Genomic DNA, 21,049 nt, shown 5'->3' on the forward strand with positions numbered 1-21,049 from the left:
TCCTTCCTGGCCTACCAGTAGGTGCTGGGGATGCTGGGTGGGAAGGGACTAGAGAGAGAGAGGCTCTGCCGACCTCGGTTCTGCAGGCCCACCTGCCTGGGCATGGGTGCCATAAACTGGCAGTCTCACAGCCTATGTGGGTGTTTACGTGTGTGGGGCTCTGCCAGCTACCGTGTGCTAAGGACCTGCCTCCTTCACAGGCGATCACAGTGACAGGGGCTCGGAGAGAGAAAGGAGGTACCCCTAACCCAGACTGGTACATCCACATCCCCCTCACAACATTTTCCATGTGTGGTGTCTCTCCCTCGCTGTGATACTGTAGCTGGCTGTTCTTGTGAGCCGCCATTCGCCTGCATGAGTGCTGGTGGTGTTCCTTTCCCTCTCTGTCCTATTCCTGGTGTCATCATGGCCTGTTTTGTTTGGATACCCTGACAACCAGAAACTCTAAAGCAGCTCGGCACTTCCCGCCCTGCCTCTCTGTGAGTCCCAACTTCTATCTCACTGTTTTCACAGGCTTTAGATTTAATTTGATGCTATCTCGTCCTTTAAAGCTACTTGCTAATGTTCAGTTTGGGCTGTCTAGGAATCATTGCCATTGGCTACACTGCACTGGAAACATACTTAAAGATTTTCAGTCTGTCCATTTAAAAAAATTAGCATGGCTGATGAATGTGCCATTTTCCGACAGCATGTTAAGGTTTTTGAGGAATGTGAATGTTTGGTCTTAACATGGAGCTTCAAATAATATATTCCTTTCTTCAGTCAATTTTAAAACAAGATATTTGACCAACACCTCTCTTCCAAAATCTCCTACCATCTGCGCCAGGAGTGTGGCAGCCGCTCTTTGTGGCCAATGCAGTGGCAGTGGAACGGCTTGGAAGGATCCCGTGCAGAGTCAGAGAGCTGTGTGGTGTAGGCTACGCTGGGAGTCATTGTTCTGCAAAGTGGAATTTCACATGGAGCAGCCAGGATCATCTTTTGTCGTCACTTTGGTGGCGGTGGGTGACTGGCAGGCAGGCAGTTTTGCAGTGAGTGCCACCTCTTGGCTCTCTGTCTGTGGCAGTCGAGCTGTCTGCTAGGTCTGTGCTGCAGACCTCACCGTAGTCCCTTTATATGGGGGAATTGTACAACATGGGGTTGAAAGGGATATGTTTGTTAGGGTTTCCTCCCTGGTTAAGATTGTTGTCACACTGCCTCTCTGATGTCAAGTCATTGTATAACTAGATTTGAGGAGGCCTGGGTCTAGCTTTGATATGGCCACTTGTTGGTTTTGTTGTTTGTTTAGACTGTCACCATTAGCGTTATTTGCTGTATATTTTGACCTTTCATACTCTTCATGATAAACCCACTACAAGGATGACAGGGGGAGGACAATGACAGAATTGGCTTTGAAAATCCACTTTATTTCCCTCCTGGCTCTTGTTGGTGTGTGTGCATATGCATTTGTGTGTGTGTGTTGTAGGAGCTCAAGGTTTACTCGCCTCGTGTATACTAGCCTTATATGAAGGATCTAGTGAACTTTGGGAATTGTATCCCAGAGTGGTGTTTCTGCTGTGCCAATACAATCTGGTCACTTTCCTCTGAGCACTGTGTGTGGCTGTTATTTGTTCAGAACTGACACTACTAGTGTGTGTGGTGTGGGCGTTCACTTAGCCTGGAGAGGAAACAAGTGTTATATTCAGCGCTACGTCATAAGCTCTGCTCAGGGCATCCATGTGCCTTTTTAAAATGTTCTCCGTTTGAGTTTTACTCGTCATACACAAGTGTCAGCACAGACACTGCTGGAGTTACATCTAAAAGGACCCACAAGGGATCGCAATAATGCAATTTCATACCAACGCCAGCATTTAATTAGCAGATCAAATAATCATAAGTTGAGCTCAAAACCTGCTGTGTGTACAGTTATCTGTAAGCACTTGTTTGCAGCTCCCAAATAATATTTTGGATTGAACGTAATGATGGTAGGCTACTTCTTTTTCCATAGTATCCCATACAGTACAAGTCAAAAGTTTGGACACACCTACTCATTCCTAGGTTTTTCTTTATTTTGTACTATTTTCTACATTGTAGAATAATAGTGAAGACATCAAAACTATGAATGAACACATATGGAATCATGTAGTAACCAAAAAAGTGTCAAACAAATCAAAATATATTTTAGATTATTCAAAGTAGCCACCCTTTGCCTTGAACACTCTTGGCAGTCTCTCAACCAGCTTCATGAGGTAGTCACCTGGAATGCATTTAACTTTTATTTAACTAGGCAAGTCAGTTAAGAACAAATTCTATTTACAATGACGGCCTACCCAGGCCAAACCCGGACGACACTGGGCCAATTGTACACCGCCCTATGGGACACCCAATCACAGTCAGATTGTAACGGCTCTCGTCGAAAGGAGTGGACCAAAGCGCAGCGTGGAAAGTGTTCATGATTTTTAATGACCTAACCAAACATAGATAATAATAATTATCTCTAAGGTCAGGGCGTGACACAGATGTGATGCACCCTGGCTTCAAACCAGGGATTGCAGTGACACCTCTTGCAGTGCCTTAGACCACTGCGCTACTCGGGAGCCTCAATTAACAGGTGTGCTGTGTTAAAAGTTAATTTGTAGAATTTCTTTCCTTAATGCATTTGAGATAATCAGTTGTTGTGACAAGATAGAGGAGGTATACAGAATATAGCCCTATTTGCTAAAGGACCATATTATGTCAAGAACAGCTCAAATAAGAACTGTGAAATGACAGTCCATCATTACTTTAAGACATGAAGGTCAGTCAATGTGGAAAATGGCAAGAACTTTGAAAGTTTCTTCAAGTGCAATCACAAAAACCATCAAGCACTATGATGAAACTGGCTCTCATGAGGAGTGCCACAGGAAAGGAAGACCCAGAGTTACCTCTGCTGCAGAGAATAAGTAACACAAGCAATGGACATTAGACCGCTGGAGATCTGTCCTTTCGTCTGATGAGTCCAAATGTAAGAGTTTTGGCTCCAACCACCATGTCTTTGTGAGACGCAGAGTAGGTGAACGAATGATCTCTGGATGTGTGGTTCCCACCGTGAAGCATGGAGGAGGAGGTGTGATGTGCTCTGCTGGTCAAATCAAATTTTATTGGTCACATACACATGGTCAGCAAATGTTAATGTAAGTGTAATGAAATGCTTGTGCTATCAAATTCACAACTGCCTCATACACACAAATGTAAAGGGATGAATAAGAATATGTACATATAAATAGACGGATGAGCGATGGCCGTGCGGCATAGGCAAGATGCAGTAGATAGTTTAGAATACAGTATATACATATGAGATGAGTAATGTAGTATTAAGTAAACATTATTAAAGTGGCGTTATTTAAAGTGACTAGTGATACCTTTATTTCCATTTATTTAAGTGTCCAAAGATTTGAGTCTATGTAGGCAGCAGACTCTCTATGTTAGGGATGGCTGTTTAATAATCGGATGGCCTTGAGATAGAAGCTGTTTTTCAGTCTCTCGGTCCCAGCTTTGATGCACCTGTACTGATCTCGCCTTCTGGATGATAGCGGGATGAACAGGCAGTGGCTCGGGTGGTTGTTGTCCTTGATGATCTTTTTGACCTTCCTGTGACATCGGGTGCTGTTGGTCTCCTGGAGGGCATGTAGTTTGCCCTTGGTGATGCGTTGTACAGATGGCACTACCTTCTGGAGAGCCTTGCGGTTGAGGGAGGTGCAGTTGACACAGCCCGACAGAATGCGCTCGATTGTGCATCTGTTCAAGTTTGAATGTTTTAGTTGACAAGCCACATTTCTTCAGCCTCTTGAGGTTGAAGTGGTGCTGTTGCGCCTTCACCACGCTGTCTGTGTCGGTGGACCATTTCAGTTTGTTGGTGATGTGTACACCGAGGAAATTAAAACTGTCCACCTTCTCCACTGCTGTCCCGTACATATGGATTGGGGGGTGCTCCCTCTGCTGTTTCCTGTCCATCATTATCTCCTTTGTTTTGTTGACGTTGAGTGAAAGGTTATTTTCCTGACACCACAATCCGAGGGCCCTCACCTCCTCCCTATAGGCCGTCTTGTCGTTGTTGGTAATCAGGCCTACCATTGTAGTGTCATCTGCAAACTTGATGATTAAGTTGGAAGCGTGCATGGCCATGCAGTCATGGGTGAACAGGTAGTAGAGAAAAGGGCTGAGAGCGCACCCTTGTGGGTGGTGTTGAGGATCAGCGGGAGTGGAGATGTTGTTTCCTTCCTTCACCACCTGGGGGCGGTCCGTCAGAAAGTCCAGGACCCAGTTGCACAAGGCGGGGTCGAGACCCTGGGGCTCGAGTTTAAGGACGAGTTTGGAGGGTACTATGGTGTTAAATGCTGAGCTGTAGTCAATGAACTGCATTCTTACATAGATATTCCTCCTGTCCAGATGGGATAGGGCAGTGTACAGTGTGATGGCGACTGCATCGTCAGTGGACCTATTGGGGCGGTAAGCAACATGGAGTGGGTCTAGGGTATCAGGTAGGGTGGAGGTGATATGATCCTTGACTAGTCTCTCAAAGCACTTCATGATGACAGAAGTGAGTGCTATGGGGCGATAGTCATTTAGTTCAGTTACCTTAGCTATCATGGGACAGGGTTGATGGTGGCCATCTTGAAGGATGTGGGGACAACAGACGGGGATAGGGATTGATTGAATATGTCAATAAACACACCAGCCAGCTGGTCTGCGCATGTTCTGAGGACGCGGCTAGGGATGCCGTCTGGGTCGGCAGCCTTGCGAGGGTTAACACGTTTAAAGGTTTTACTCACATTGGCCATGGAGAAGGAGAGGCCACAGGCTTTGGTAGCGGGCCGTGTCAGTGGCACTGCATTGTCCTCAATGCGAGCAAAGAAGTTGTTTAATTTCATTGGAAGCAAGACGTCAATGTCTGCAACGGGGCGGGTTTTCTTTTTGTAATCCGTGATTGACTGTAGACCCTGCCACATACGTCTCGTGTTTGAGCCGTTGATTTGCGTCTCTACTTTTTCTCTATACTGACGCTTATAGATTGTTTGGTTGCCTTGTGGAGGGAATAGCTCCACTGTTTGTATTCGGTCATGTTCCCAGTGGTGGTTCGCGCTTTCAGTTTTGAGCAAATGCTGCCATCATTCCACAGATTCTGGTTAGGAAAGGTTTTAATAGTCACAGTGGGTACGACATCTCCGATGTACTTGCTAATAAACTCGGTCACCGAGTCAGCATATACATCAATGTTATTGTCAGAGGCTATCCGAAACATATCCCAGTCCACTGTCAGTGATAATAAATATAATTCAAGGCATACTTAACCAGCATGGCTACCACAGCATTCTGCAGCAATACGCCATCCCATCTGGTTTGCGCTTAGTGGGACTATCATTAGTTTTTCAACAGGACAATGACCCAACTGGCTGTGAAGGGCTATTTGACCAAGAAGGAGAGTGATGGAATGCTGCATCAGATGACCTGGCCTCCACAATCTCCCGACCTCAACCCAATTGAGATGGTTTGGGATGAGTTGGACCGCAGAGTGAAGGAAAAGAAGCCAACAAGTTCTCAGCATATGTGGGAATTTCTTCAAGACTATTGAAAAAGCATTCCAGGTGAAGTTGGTTTATTTAGAGAATGCCAAGAGTGTGCAAAGCTGTCAGCAAATGGTGGCTACTTTGAAGAATCTAAAATATATTTAGATTTGTTTAACACTTTTTTGGTTACTACATGATTCCATGTGTTATTTCATAGTTTTGATGTCTTCACTATTATTCTACAATGTAGAAATAGAAAAAAAAGAAAGCCTTGAATGAGTAGGTGTCCAAACTTTTCACTGGTACTGTATATATTTTTTGCAATTTAATGTTTCAACCAGTTCATGTGGTTGTTGTATTATACCAATTTTTATTCAAAGCCAATCTGATGTTTTCTTAAGTTATTGTAACGTGCGTTGTTTGAAGGAGAACAAGGCGCAGCGTAATTGGTGGTCATCATATTTATTTAAATGAGAACCAGCAACAAAATAACAAATTGAAACCAAAACAACCGTACCATTCTGTAGGCTACAAGAGCTGTACAAAAACAAGATCCCACAACATAGGTGAGGAAAAAGGCTACCTAAGTATGATTCCCAATCAGAGACAACGATAGACAGCTGCCTCTGATTGGGAACCACACTCGGCCAAACACAAAGAAATACAAGACATAGAATGCCCCCCCCCCCCACATCACACCCAGACCTCACCAAATAGAGAAATAAAACGGCTCTCTAAGGTCAGGGCGTGACAGTTATTGACAGTTATGTGTAAATTCCTACTAGTGGCCAATTTCAAAGCTGCAAACAAACTTGTGTGGAGGCGACTCTCAGCTAAACACATTTTTCTGATATTTTTCAGATAAGTGATCATACTTAATGGAAAATATCTTGCCAGTTGAAAATATGGGATTTTCATGCACGCAGTCGTGCCACGTCACAGTCAATACAGTAGCAACATAACTTGGTGAACCACAACAATACAATATATTTTAAGCACTGACAGCTCACATTTCTTTTTATACATTTAGGCTTATTTTACTGTGAAATGAACTGAACTTTGTTGCCTTTCGTAAATTTGACATTTATCTCAGGTGGGCTTAAAGGATAAAGTAGCACAAAAAGAACCCTCTATACAAAATATAAATGGAAATAAATAAATATTGTTCAATGTGATCAATACTGACTTTGCATAATATTGCCATATATATATATATATTAATACCCCAAACCATAGGTTTCTAAATATATTCTAAGTAAACTTTGCTATAGTGTCTTTTTTACCATAAATCATTATTGTTCCAGTAAGCTCCAATTATGCCGTGTTTGTATTGCAACATATGTCAATGGTGTATTGGAGACAAAGTCAGGTGCAGGAGAGTAGAGTATAATGAACAGGCACACTTTTATTATAGTTCCAAAAACGAGAGCACTACATAAGTCAAACGCGCTCAAAAAACAGAACATAATGGGAAACAGGATGGGAAACAGAGGGTAAAATACAAGTAGATTGATTGGGGAAATGAAAACCAGGTGTGTATGGAAACAAGACAAGACAAATGGATATATGAAAAATGGAGCAGCGATGGCTAGAAAGCCGGTGACGTGGATCGCCGAACGCCTCCCGAACAAGGAGAGGAGCCGACTTCGGCGGAAGTCATGACAACATGGTGATTGTGTGATATCCATAATATTGAATAGACCTGAGCATAAATGTTTTTTTATTTAAGTTGATTAAAACACTTAAACTACAGTTATGCATATTATGCATCTGTCCGTGGCGCCTTTACCAAGTTTTTAAATACAATTAAAAAACCCTGTACTCTCTCCACAACGTTTGGAGTGGACAGGTAGTCACTGATGCAGAGAAAGAAGAATACGTTCAGGATTGAAGGATATCAGGGATAGAAGACCTACAAGTAGTGGACAAAAATTGAAACAAATGAGGGACAGGAAGACGACTATTGGATGACAACTCATGCAGTTAGGGCCGGGGCGTTGTCATATTGTTGTCCCTTATTCATCCAGGTGTTTCTATTGTTTGGATCACCCTTTGCAATACAACAGCAGAGCGGAGGATTTGAAACAATCTTCAGATAGGCAAGTTAAACTAATTAACAAGTATAGGAATACAGCAAATGTTAAACAGCTTTCAGATAATTCATTAAAAGTTGTTTGTGTTATGGTCTTTGTGGATGGCGTCTTATCCACAGAGGGCCGGTGCGGGTTTTTGTTCTAAACAAGCAGTAAGACACCTGATTCAACTAATCAAGTTTTGATTGAAGTCTATGATTAGTTTAATCTGGTGTACACTGGTTGTCAAGAACAAAAGACTGAGCCCAAATGGATCTCTGCGGATACAATTGGACACCACTTTTTATTAATGCTACTTCAAAGATAAATAGTAATGATCACTTGATTTGAATCATTTTAGGGGAGATTCTTGTAATTGTAAGCTTACATAAAGACATTTCATTTTGCAAGTGTTTAACATTTGGAAATGAATTACAGTTGATTATTAAAGAGTGGGCTTACCTGGAACAACCATGGGCTTAAAGGGTACATTCAGTACCCATTAAGTCTAGTATGGACTTTTAACATATTTTATCAAATATTTTGATGTCACATTAAATATATTGTGAAATTAAAGTCATAAAACTTCACGAGAGATTAATCTTTCATCTTATCTCCAAGTTAGGGCTGTGTACGTTAGAAATGTCTAAACTTAGATTTTGGTGGGCTAAATAGGTACACTTACCCATATATCACCAGAGAGTGCTACGAGAATGCTCAGGATCAGAAGCCCAAAATTGACCCAGATTGTTTTTTTGGATTAGATTTTCCATCCCTGTGATTTGTGCACTGAATACATTTCAAAATGGTGTGTCGGTCAACTTACCAGCTGTAGTTTTTATAGTTAATTGGATTTGTGTTATAAGGCCTAGCGGCCTTCATGGTTACTGTAATGACTATTGTTTAGTCAAAACCACAGAGTGCCACATTGGTATGACATATGAAATGCTATCTGTTTTAAAAGTGGCGTAACACACACCCTGTTTCAGCCCCATAAGAATTCAACGAGGCTTTAGTCAGGGCCTTTTGTCGTATGAGGAGACATGCTGCTCTGTTCTGTAGTGCTGACGGCGTCAGGATGTTTAGGATGCTATGCTTTGCTCTGGTGTTCCTACTGGGTAACTGAGCCCAATTATGAACATTCCATGAGGACACGTATGTTTGTAGGTTTGTGTGTGTTTACTACTATTACTGTGCGTGACCGCAACAGACACCATTGGTGTAGAAAGATGGAGATAATATTTCATACTCATGGATGGATCCTTCTGTAAATCACATCAAGCCGAGAATTGTAAGAAGATCATTTCATCAGTGCTTGCTACATATTGTTGGATTTTGCTGGATTTTGCTGAGAGTTAATCATTCGGAATGCCCATCATGCACTGGATTGTTTATTGTAGATACTGTAGCCACTCACAGGTAGGCTTGGTTTCTGTACAGCACTTTGTGACATCAGCTGATGTAAGAAGGGCTTTATAAATAAATTGGATTGATTGAGGTACCAATAAGATTCTACAGTAAAGCTCTGATGAGCTGAGTATTCTCTCTCTCGTCTCCAGACCCCCAGTGACGTCATGTTGAAGAAAGAGAAGGATGTGGAGCTGGATAAGAAGATTGAGGCGCTCCGCAGGAAGAATGAAGCACTCATGAAGAGGTACCAGGTGAGTTAGTGTTCAACTGTTCTTACTCTGAAACAGATACACCGTTTTAAACCTGCACTGAGAACATGGAGAAGTTAGAGGATTGGGGTTGACAGACCTGACATTTTTTATTTCATTATACAAATTATTATACAAAATTATTGCAACCAATATAATGCTATATATATGGGGGATACAACCATCCCATCTCTACAGATTTTTCTGCGAAGAGACAATAAATATATAGTTTGTTCTGGTACTGTCCAAATTATGTAGCTTGTTTTTGGTCGCAGGTTCAGGAATAGCTGAAGTATTGCAAAATCTACCTGGAGCTAACTCTGCAAATTGCACTGCTGGGTGATTTTTAAAAGTCATAGTCAATCGATAAATAATATAATACTACTTTTAGCAAAAATGATTATCTTTAATTTACAATCTGTGGAAAACATCACAGCACAGTTGAAAAATATATGGCAAATAGAAATCAGAACTGGATGGTCTTCAGAGATAGATGGGAGGGGTTGAGCGTAGCTGAAGGATGGGACTGGATGGTCTTCAGAGATAGATGGGAGGGGTTGAGCGTAGCTGAAGGATGGGACTGGATGGTCTTCAGAGATAGATGGGAGGGGTTGAGCGTAGCTGAAGGATGGGACTGGATGGTCTTCAGAGATAGATGGGAGGGGTTGAGCGTAGCTGAAAGATGGGACTGGATGGTCTTCAGAGATAGATGGGAGGGGTTGAGCGTAGCTGAAGGATGGGACTGGATGGTCTTCAGAGATAGATGGGAGGGGTTGAGCGTAGCTGAAGGATGGGACTGGATGGTCTTCAGAGATAGATGGGAGGGGTTGAGCGTAGCTGAAGGATGGGACTGGATGATCTTCAGAGATAGATGGGAGGGGTTGAGCGTAGCTGAAGGATGGGACTGGATGGTCTTCAGAGATAGATGGGAGGGGTTGAGCGTAGCTGAAGGATGGGACTGGATGATCTTCAGAGATAGATGGGAGGGGTTGAGCGTAGCTGAAGGATGGGACTGGATGGTCTTCAGAGATAGATGGGAGGGGTTGAGCGTAGCTGAAGGATGGGACTGGATGGTCTTCAGAGATAGATGGGAGGGGTTGAGCGTAGCTGAAGGATGGGACTGGATGGTCTTCAGAGATAGATGGGAGGGGTTGAGCGTAGCTGAAAGATGGGACTGGATGATCTTCAGAGATAGATGGGAGGGGTTGAGCGTAGCTGAAGGATGGGACTGGATGGTCTTCAGAGATAGATGGGACTGGATGATCTTCAGAGATAGATGGGAGGGGTTGAGCGTAGCTGAAGGATGGGACTGGATGGTCTTCAGAGATAGATGGGAGGGGTTGAGCGTAGCTGAAGGATGGGACTGGATGGTCTTCAGAGATAGATGGGAGGGGTTGAGCGTAGCTGAAGGATGGGACTGGGATGGTCTTCAGAGATAGATGGGAGGGGTTGAGCGTAGGATGAAGGATGGGACTGGTCTTCAGAGATAGATGGGAGGGGTTGAGCGTAGCTGAAAGATGGGACTGGATGGTCTTCAGAGATAGATGGGAGGGGTTGAGCGTAGCTGAAGGATGGGACTGGATGGTCTTCAGAGATAGATGGGAGGGGTTGAGCGTAGCTGAAGGATGGGACTGGATGATCTTCAGAGATAGATGGGAGGGGTTGAGCGTAGCTGAAGGATGGGACTGGATGGTCTTCAGAGATAGATGGGAGGGGTTGAGCGTAGCTGAAGGATGGGACTGGATGGTCTTCAGAGATAGATGGGAGGGGTTGAGCGTAGCTGAAGGATGGGACTGGATGGTCTTCAGAGATAGATGGGAGGGGTTGAGCGTAGCTGAAGGATGGGACTGGATGGTCTTCAGAGATAGATGGGAGGGGTTGAGCGTAGCTGAAGGATGGGACTGGATGATCTTCAGAGATAGATGGGAGGGGTTGAGCGTAGCTGAAGGATGGGACTGGATGGTCTTCAGAGATAGATGGGAGGGGTTGAGCGTAGCTGAAGGATGGGACTGGATGGTCTTCAGAGATAGATGGGAGGGGTTGAGCGTAGCTGAAGGATGGGACTGGATGATCTTCAGAGATAGATGGGAGGGGTTGAGCGTAGCTGAAGGATGGGACTGGATGGTCTTCAGAGATAGATGGGAGGGGTTGAGCGTAGCTGAAGGATGGGACTGGATGGTCTTCAGAGATAGATGGGAGGGGTTGAGCGTAGCTGAAGGATGGGACTGGATGGTCTTCAGAGATAGATGGGAGGGGTTGAGCGTAGCTGAAAGATGGGACTGGATGATCTTCAGAGATAGATGGGAGGGGTTGAGCGTAGCTGAAGGATGGGACTGGATGGTCTTCAGAGATAGATGGGACTGGATGATCTTCAGAGATAGATGGGAGGGGTTGAGCGTAGCTGAAGGATGGGACTGGATGGTCTTCAGAGATAGATGGGAGGGGTTGAGCGTAGCTGAAGGATGGGACTGGATGGTCTTCAGAGATAGATGGGAGGGGTTGAGCGTAGCTGAAGGATGGGACTGGATGGTCTTCAGAGATAGATGGGAGGGGTTGAGCGTAGCTGAAAGATGGGACTGGATGGTCTTCAGAGATAGATGGGAGGGGTTGAGCGTAGCTGAAGGATGGGACTGGATGGTCTTCAGAGATAGATGGGAGGGGTTGAGCGTAGCTGAAGGATGGGACTGGATGATCTTCAGAGATAGATGGGAGGGGTTGAGCGTAGCTGAAGGATGGGACTGGATGGTCTTCAGAGATAGATGGGAGGGGTTGAGCGTAGCTGAAGGATGGGACTGGATGGTCTTCAGAGATAGATGGGAGGGGTTGAGCGTAGCTGAAGGATGGGACTGGATGGTCTTCAGAGATAGATGGGAGGGGTTGAGCGTAGCTGAAAGATGGGACTGGATGGTCTTCAGAGATAGATGGGAGGGGTTGAGCGTAGCTGAAGGATGGGACTGGATGGTCTTCAGAGATAGATGGGAGGGGTTGAGCGTAGCTGAAGAATGGGACTGGATGATCTTCAAAGATAGATGGGAGGGGTTGAGCGTAGCTGAAGGATGGGACTGGATGGTGTTCAGAGATAGATGGGAGGGGTTGAGCGTAGCTGAAGGATGGGACTGGATGGTGTTCAGAGATAGATGGGAGGGGTTGAGCGTAGCTGAAGGATGGGATTAAAAACAAACAAAAGATAACTATTTTGAAATACATTGTGTCTGTAAAATGTATATAGTATGTGTAAGATGGAAGTAGAAGCCAAAGTGGTATTGTCCATTAGTTTGCTCCAATTAGGGGAGGGGTGGTAGGGTTAGGGGAACATAATAAAGAAACATGTACTTTAAAGCATATTCAGTACCAGTCAAAAGTTTGGACACACCTACTCATTCAAGGTTTTTTCATTATTTTTACTATTTTCTACATGTCTTAAAGTAATGATGGACTGTTATTTCTCTTTGCTCATTTGAGCTGTTCTTACCATAATATGTACTATGTACCAAATAGGGCTATCTTCTGTATACCACCCCTACCTTGTCACAACACAACTGATTGGCTCAAACACATTAAGAAGGAAAGAAATTCCACAAATTAACTTTTAACAAGGTACACCTGTTAATTGAAATGCCTTCCAGGTGACTTCCTCATGAAGCTGGTTGAGAGAATGCTAAAGAGTGTGCAAAACTGTCATCAAGGCAAATGGTGGCTACTTTGAAGAATCTCAAAATAATTTTGATTAAGATCTAAGACAAATACTGCATTTTAACTCACATTTTTTACAGGGTTTGTTGACGACTAATAATAATATCAGGTTCCTGATGTTGTCAAGTGTTTCATGTTCTGTTTCATTCCATGCAGGAGGTAGAGGAAGACAAGAAGAGAGCGGAGAAGGAAGGAATGATACTGCAAAGCCCTAAGGGTAAAGCAGGAGACTTAACCATCACCATCAACAAGTCTACCAGCGTGAGTTGCCCCGTCTGCCTACAGAGATGTACACAGAGATGCTTTTACATGCCGAATAGTTCTGAAATATGAATATTCATACCAACACAATTACAATGTCCATATTGATGAACGAAACCATATGCATACACATATTATCAGCAATAGAGATGTATTACTGAGATACTGTGATTCACACTGTCATTTTCACTTTGCTATTGAGTAGGATCCTCGTGTTGTGATGACCAAACCAGGGACGGGTGGTTCTCCCTCCACAAAGTGGGTCCAGGAGCTTGGGGAGGGGGAGGCGGAGGGGAACCTGCTGGGCTCTGGGCGGGGCAGGAGGAAGCAGCTACTGGTCACCATGGCTGGCAACACAAAGGTAAACAACATGACGAGCCTATGAGGTACAGCAGGAATTATAAAGTTCTGTAGCCAACTGTAGTCAAATGATGCCATTGAATGATACAAATTATGTTAAGGGCCAGGACTTTTTTCTGATAAGGTCACTTGGTCAGGGAAAAGTCCTAACCTCATTGAAATGATTGATATTGATGATCCATGGTTGTTTGATCCCAGGGTAAGAGGGTGGTGAGTGAGAGGCTGGAGAGAAGACCAGGTCCAGGTCCCCTCAGTCCACTGGATGTGAAGAGCCCTACAGAGGACAACCAGCACCGTGTGGAATCAACAGCAAGAGGAAAACACCAGCACACAGCAAAGAGGGACACAGGACCACAGGTCATCAGTGCATACTTTGGGTCGAATCCTAGCTTGAGACATGAGACTCTAAACTGAGAGTCCTTGGGGAAACTGATAGGCCTATGTCATAATAGCCTGCTTTTTATAGATTGAGAATATGGCAGTTGGCTATGCACTTTTTTACACTGTCAAGACTTTGGCTAGTTTATATTGCTTCCACATCATTCCCTGCTCTGTACCTTGTTGTCTAGCCACATTCCCCTTCCCCCCCCCCTCCCTTGTGTCTGTCCTCTCATACGCTGCTGTCTTGTTTTACATAGTTGTCAGACATGCCGGCTGGCCCCTCCCCTCCTGTAAAGAAGCACAAAGACTGTTGGACACAGGGCGGGCTGCAGCGGTGGTGATTGACCGGGGAGAGGAGGGGGAGGGGGGGGGGGGGGGAGGGGGTCTGGCCTGGAGCTATTTGGGCCTGCTGTTTTTTAAATTGTTATTTTATTTTACTTGGCAAGTCAGTTAAGAACAGTCTTATTTACACGCTGGGCCAATTGTGTGCCGCCCTATGGGACTCCCAATCATGGCTGGATGTGATACAGCCTGGATTTGAATCAGGGACTGTAGTGATGCCTCTTGCACCGAGATGCAGTGCCTTAGACCACTGTGCCACTCAGGAGCTGAGTGTAGCTAGTAGCGTCTGTAGTCAGAGCTGAGAGTGCTCAGTTGACATAGTTTGTTGAAAAATAAAAATATCACATTTGATGGTATATGGTGTATTGTTTTTCACAGTGTTCTGATCTGTAGGGCCATTATACTGTAGCAGAGCCCCTCAAGCAGTCCTGCTGGGGTGTAGCTGCTGTATTCAGACAGAGCCGAGAGCCCTCAGCAGACAGCAGACATACAGCTTGTTAGTCCCTCTCTCTACAGTGGCATGGCTGTTATCCTCATGAGACTGTAGGGAGAAGTATTTATCTAGCTGATCCAGGGCTTTCATATATCCCCTGACACTGGGCCGGCCATTGAGAATGGCTGCAGCAAATAACTTGGAAAATAGATCATAAATGGCTTGTGTGTGTTTTCCTCCAAGGATTTTTCTTTAATTTTGGTTTTCAGAGCCATTGTTTAAGCTTACCATTTAAGGACAATTAAGATGGTCCTTATTGAGTTACTGTATTTCAAGTCCCTAACATCCTGCCTTTTATGAGTTCATGAGTTATGATTCGGCGATGTGATATGGTCGTTTATAAATACGTACAGATGGAAACGTTTTAAAAGAACTGCCTGATGCAGGTGGTTTCATAGACGCTGTGCAGGCACACACACGCGCACACGCGCACACACGCACACGCACACACGCGCACACACGCACACACACACACACACACACACACACACACACACACACACACACACACACACACACACACACACACACACACACACACACACACACACACACACACACACACACACACACACACACACACACACACACACACACACACACACACACACACACACACACAGTACTCCCAGCTGCTCTGTGAAATGCCACACGGTTTCTGATTTAGAGCCCTTGGGCACACAGAGTCTTTGGGACAGCTGCTAGTGTTCTGACTGTCGTCGGGAACACACAAGGACACACACTCTTACACGCACATGGCCCAATCAACACACTGACGCACACTACCGGCAGCTGATCCTCCAGCACTAAAAAGTGAAACCCAGCCAGTCCGTCAGGCTCTGTGAACAGAGAGTGGATCTGTGCTGCAGGAAGAGTGGAGAGCTGCACAAAGCTGTAGTGTGGGACAGGACAGACAGACCATGGCTCCAGAATGATCTAGAACACAACCCTGTGTTTACAGGCTGCTGCTGCCAGGTCCAGTGAAGTTAATGTGACAAATGTACAGGGTGAACAGGATGTTCCCTGGCTGTGTTTCTGGCCTATATCTATCTGGACAGACGCTCATAGTCATGCCATGTACACTGAATCAGCGTTTGAGCCATGGCCAGTGTTTGATACAGCCGTGAAAAACTAGGCCTGTTTGCCAGGTCCACTTCTATTTGGACCCCGCTTACATAATGTTGTTCAGCCTCTATATGGGGGAGATTGCTCTGCAGAACACACTCTTCAGACAGCCAGCCCTGTTACTGCAGCAGCATGGGATGAGAGTGACAAGTAGAGCCTCAGGGTGGTACTATCACTACAGGCCCAGGGATAGAGCGAGAGGAAGAGATGGAGAGAGAGCGAGAACCAGGCTTGCAGACAGGTTTTTCCAGTCTCTGTTACTCTCCTAAACCACAGAGAGCTTGCTCTCCTAAACCACAGAGAGCCTGCTCTCCTAAACCACAGAGAGCCTGCTCTCCTAAACCACAGAGAGCCTGCTCTCCTAAACCACAGAGAGCCTGCTCTCCTAAACCACAGAGAGCCTGCTCTCCTAAACCACAGAGAGCCTGCTCTCCTCCGTCACATTGTTTCCCCATTCCTGCCGTCATGAAAATCCTGATTTAATCTAATTAACATTTGGCTGCCTTTTGTTCAGAATGGGCTCATTATGCCGCCAACGACAGGACAGAGTGGGCAGCATGCCAATGAAGGGGGAAAGAGGGATGGAGATAGGAGAAGAAAGCGAGTGGAATAAAGCGTGTGAGAGAGGGGGAGGAAAAGTGATTTACAAGACTTGTAAGAGAGGGAGAGGGATCCTTTTTGAGTGTGTGCGCACAGGGGAACAAAAACCCAGGCTCAATGGTATGACTCCGAAGGTGTTCTATCGTTCCTCGGACAAGCTTCCTGACTGTTTCCAGAACTCCCTGTACCTCTCTCACTCACACTGTTCTGGAGATGGCTGTTAGTAGCACCAGCAGTCTAGGGTTTATTCAGTAGTGGAACGTTTAGAAGGTTGGCAGTAGAGACGTTGAATTGAATGGATACTGGGAAGAATATTGCCTTAAGAATATAAATAATCCCAAATCATATATGAAAAAGGTAATAGAAAAAAGATTGGGTAAGGGTCAAAGTAAAACTTTTTTTTAAAGTCTCTTGCTCCCACCCCTCCCCAGGACTTCGCACTGGGATGTATATAATGGATATATCAGCAAGAAATTGGTACAATTGGGACTGTTTGAAAGGGGATCAATTAAACATTGCCTGTTGTATCCCCCCCCAGTTGATATTCCGCCAATTCTGTGTACAATCGATATTTCATAGTGTCTTTGAAAAAGACTATGATATCATGTGTCCACTTGGGGGCAGTGTAGCTCTTTGAAAGTCTGTATTGTGCTGCTGAGGACAGGAACAGTTCATTTTTGTGACAGCAATGTCAGTGGCAGCAGTGGGACCTGCTGTAGTATGATCCTTCTGTATAAGGACTTAGTTGATAGACATCATCATTTTCTTTTGTCGTGCTGATAACGTCTTTCTCTCTCCTCCATTCTCTCTTCTCTCTCTTTCAGGATGAAGTGGGGCAGGGGAAGTGTTTGACAGAGGAGCGTCACTGGCTGTCAGAGTGTGAGCCTTACCACCAGGTAAGAGACCAGACCCCTTCTTATTGGCACTTAATTGTGTACTGTCCTAAGCCAATCAATTACCATGAATATAAATGTAACCTAAGTACCATATTACCAACATTTCATTATGCATTCTTTCACATTTTGTTTAATTGTCCAATTGTGCATACTGAATCTTCTTTTGAAGAGTGTGTGCATTGTCCATCATAGGATAATCCATGTCAAATCAGTGTGCACGTGTCAGCGTAGGTGTTGAGCGTAGGTGTTGAGTGTAGGTGTTGAGCGTAGGTGTTGAGCGTAGGTGTTGAGCGTAGGTGTTGAAACCCAGAGGCGGCAGCTCAGAGGCACGTTCACTTCAAACGGTGTTACATGCAGTCTGACTGACATCGTCATCAGGTTATTACTGCCTTATTACTACTCCATTACTGCAAACCGAGCTTTCTGATGAGCCTCTTCAGCTCACTGGTCTTGGTCTTTTAAACACACACTGCGTACCAGACCTCTGCCATAGTGTCAATGATTCGCCCCATGAGTTACGTGGAGCTGTAGCATCCACAATGAGAACAAAGTCTCCGATGGTGAAACTCAGCTTTGTGCTGTTCCACTTCGGACGATCCTGCATCATTGACAGATACTCACATGTCCATCTTCTCCAGTAAAGTTCTGCAAGGTACTGGGCTTGTTTCCATCTCCTTCGAGCATACAAGTCGTCCTTCTTGACCAGACCTGGTGGCAACAATGGTTATCCTTTGAGTTGAATGACGTGATTTGGCGTTAGGGAATCCACTTGGGTCAATCGAGACTGAAGTTATTAGGCAGTCATTAAGAATTGACTCCATCTTACATGGAGCTGTTTACAGAGCTTCGTCATCCAACCTGCATCATGACGGGTTGAAGAACACTCTTTACTTGCTGGATGAGTTGTTCCCACACACCGGCATGGTGAGCACCATTAGGAGTGTTGAATCTCCACTTTATGCCATCCTGCAACAGGGCCTTTTGAATTTTGTCTTGGTTTAGTTCCTTCAGAGCTTCTCTTAGCTCACGGTTAAAGCTGACACATTTTATTCCATTGTCCTCTCCTAAATTCAGCAAAAAAAAGGAGCGTTCTCTCACTGTCAACTGTGTTAATTTTCAGCAAAATGAACATGTGTAAATATTTGTATGAATATAACAAGATTCAACAACTGAGACATAAACTGAACAAGTTCCACAGACATGTGACTAACAGAAATGGAATAACGTGTCCCTGAACAAGGGGGGGAGGTCCAAATCAAAAGTAACAGTCAGTATCTGGTGTGGCCACCAGTTGCATTAAGTACTGCAGTGCATCTCCTCCTCATGGACTGCACCAGAGTTGCCAGTTCTTGCTGTCAGATGTTACCCCACTCTTCCACCAAGACACCTGCAAGGACCCAGACATTTCTGGGCGGAATGGCCCTAGCCCTCACCCTCTGATCCAACAAGTCCCAGACGTGCTCAATGGGATTGAGATCCGGGCTGTTCGCTGGCCATGGCAGAACACTGACATTCCTGTCCTGCAGGAAATCATTCACAGAATGAGCAGTATGGCTGGTGGCATTGTCATGAGGGAGGGTCATGTCAGGATGAGCTTACAGGAAGGGTACCACATGAGGCAGAAGGATGTCTTCCCTTTAACGACCAGCATTGAGAGTGCCTGCATTGACAACAAGCTCAGTCCGATGATGCTGTGACACACCGCCCCAGACCATGACGGACCCTCCACCTCCAAATCGATCCCGCTCCAGAGTTCAACTGAAGCATGAGTCTGTGTCAAAGGAATGAGCCATTTTGAGAAGGATGGCTCAGCAGGTCAGATGTGAATATTACTCCATACCTCTTTACCTTTTTACTCTCTTAACTTCAGTAGGTCCGCAGTAGTCGATGCCTACATGAGTGAAAAGTGATAGATCTGTAGAGATTCTGCCTATAGGAAGAGAAGCCATTTTCTGCTGTCCTACATTTCCATGTTTGCGTTGACAAGCCAGACATTCCTGTATGATGGAGCTTGCTGCAGAGTTGCTACGCAGAACCCCGTATATGCGCTGCAGCCTGGAGAGCATGTCATTTCTCCTGCTGTGGCCAACCAGGTCATGACAAAGGATCAGTTTTGAGATGTCTCTGTCTTTGGGAAGAATGGCTGGGTGTTTTTAATCTTCAGGCATGGCAGAGCTGCTTGCCTTCCACCTACCCTCAGGACACTGTTCAACAAGACTGGATCCATTCTGTACAGCACCAGTCAAATGTTTGGACACACCTACTCATTCAAGAGTTTTTCATGTCCATTGCTCGTGTTTTTTGACCCAAGCATGTCTCTTCTTCTTATTGGTGTCCTTTAGTAGTGGTTTCTTTGCAGCATTTCGACCATGAAGGCCTGATTCATGCAGTCTCCTCTGAACAGTTGCTGTTGATGTATGTCTGTTACTTGAACTCTGTGAAGAACTTATTTGGGCTGAAATTTCTGAGGCTGGTAACTCTAATGAACTTATCATCTGCAGCAGAGGTAACTCTTGGACTTCCTTTCCTGTGGCGGTCCTCATGAGAGCCATGTTCATCATAGCGTTTGATGCTTTTTGTGATTGCACTTTAAGAAACTTTAAAAGTTCTTGCCATTTTCCACATTGACTGACCTTCATGTTTTAAAGTAATGATGGACTGTCATTTATCTTTGTTTATTTGAGCTGTTCTTGCCATAATATAGATTTGGCCTTTTACCAAATAGGGCTATCTTCTGTTTATCCCCCCCTACCTTGTCACAACACAACTGATTGGCTCAAATGCATTAAGAAGGAAGGAAATTCCACAAATTAACTTTTAACAAGGCACACCTGTTAATTGAAATGTTTTATAAGTGACTACCTCATGAAGCTGGTTGAGAGAATGCCAAGAGTGTGCAAAGCTGTCATCAAGGCAAAGGGTGGCTACTTTGAAGAATCTCAAAGGTGTGTCAAAACTTAACTGGTACTGTATATGTTGCTGATCTGTTAACTGTGCCTTTGCTGAATGCAGCAATTCTATTCTTGGACAAAGCATACAACAGCTTCCTCTGCCTGGGCAATGTTGTCCACTGAGAGTCTGAGTGTACAGCTTTGCTTTGAACTGACATTTGTGATCCTCCAACATTCTCCAGCTCCTCTGTGTGCTTAATGTCCTGCAATGTGTGAGAACAGCCTTTCAAGAACAATGGATACGAATACAATGCCTTCCCATCTACTGGCTTAATGACCAGCTCAGAGCTTTTTCCATACGTGCAGTTTTTTTTTCTTCATTTCATTGACCAAGTTGAACTCAAGTGGTTTCTTTGCTTCATTGTATAGCCTTGCTGGATTCATGTGCAAACAGCTACGATCAAGTTCTCTTGGTTGACCACTTTTATACTCCGCTAAATAATAAAGCCTGTCTTGCATGGTGTCAGTTTTGCATTCAATACCATGTTGGAAAGCTTTAATGAATGACCTGTAATGAAGTGGGTCACCATCGAACACTGGTAGGCCTCTTGTTGGCAATAGAGTTTTTGCTATTTAGCAGAAATTCAGTGATGTCATTCTCATTGCTGCAACTCCCGTACGGGCTCGAGAGAGACGAAGGTTGAAAGTCATGCGTCCTCCAATACACAACCCAACCAAGCCACACTGCTTCTTAA

At 44.7% G+C, this 21,049-nt stretch overlaps 1 protein-coding gene across 4 annotated transcripts in view; it reads left to right on the forward strand.

Annotated features, from left to right (window-relative positions):
• Window positions 1-21,049, forward strand: part of LOC124002078 (coiled-coil domain-containing protein 9B) — a 50,848-nt gene that overhangs the window by 503 nt on the left and 29,296 nt on the right. For 3 of the 4 annotated variants that reach the window (XR_006832909.1, XM_046309338.1, XM_046309336.1), the window contains exons 2-6: window positions 9,154-9,255; window positions 13,102-13,206; window positions 13,412-13,567; window positions 13,765-13,923; window positions 17,332-17,403. Coding sequence is in view for 3 of the 4 variants with exons in the window: in XM_046309338.1 (XP_046165294.1) it covers window positions 9,154-9,255; window positions 13,102-13,206; window positions 13,412-13,567; window positions 13,765-13,923; window positions 17,332-17,403 (594 nt within the window). In the remaining variant the exon portion in view is untranslated. Of the gene's footprint in view, window positions 1-335; window positions 480-9,153; window positions 9,256-13,101; window positions 13,207-13,411; window positions 13,568-13,764; window positions 13,924-17,331; window positions 17,404-21,049 lie in introns of those variants that run through there. The other variant, XM_046309337.1, reaches the window with a different exon arrangement.

This window comes from Oncorhynchus gorbuscha, linkage group LG17, assembly GCF_021184085.1.
Source record: "Oncorhynchus gorbuscha isolate QuinsamMale2020 ecotype Even-year linkage group LG17, OgorEven_v1.0, whole genome shotgun sequence".
Lineage (NCBI taxonomy): Eukaryota > Metazoa > Chordata > Actinopteri > Salmoniformes > Salmonidae > Oncorhynchus > Oncorhynchus gorbuscha.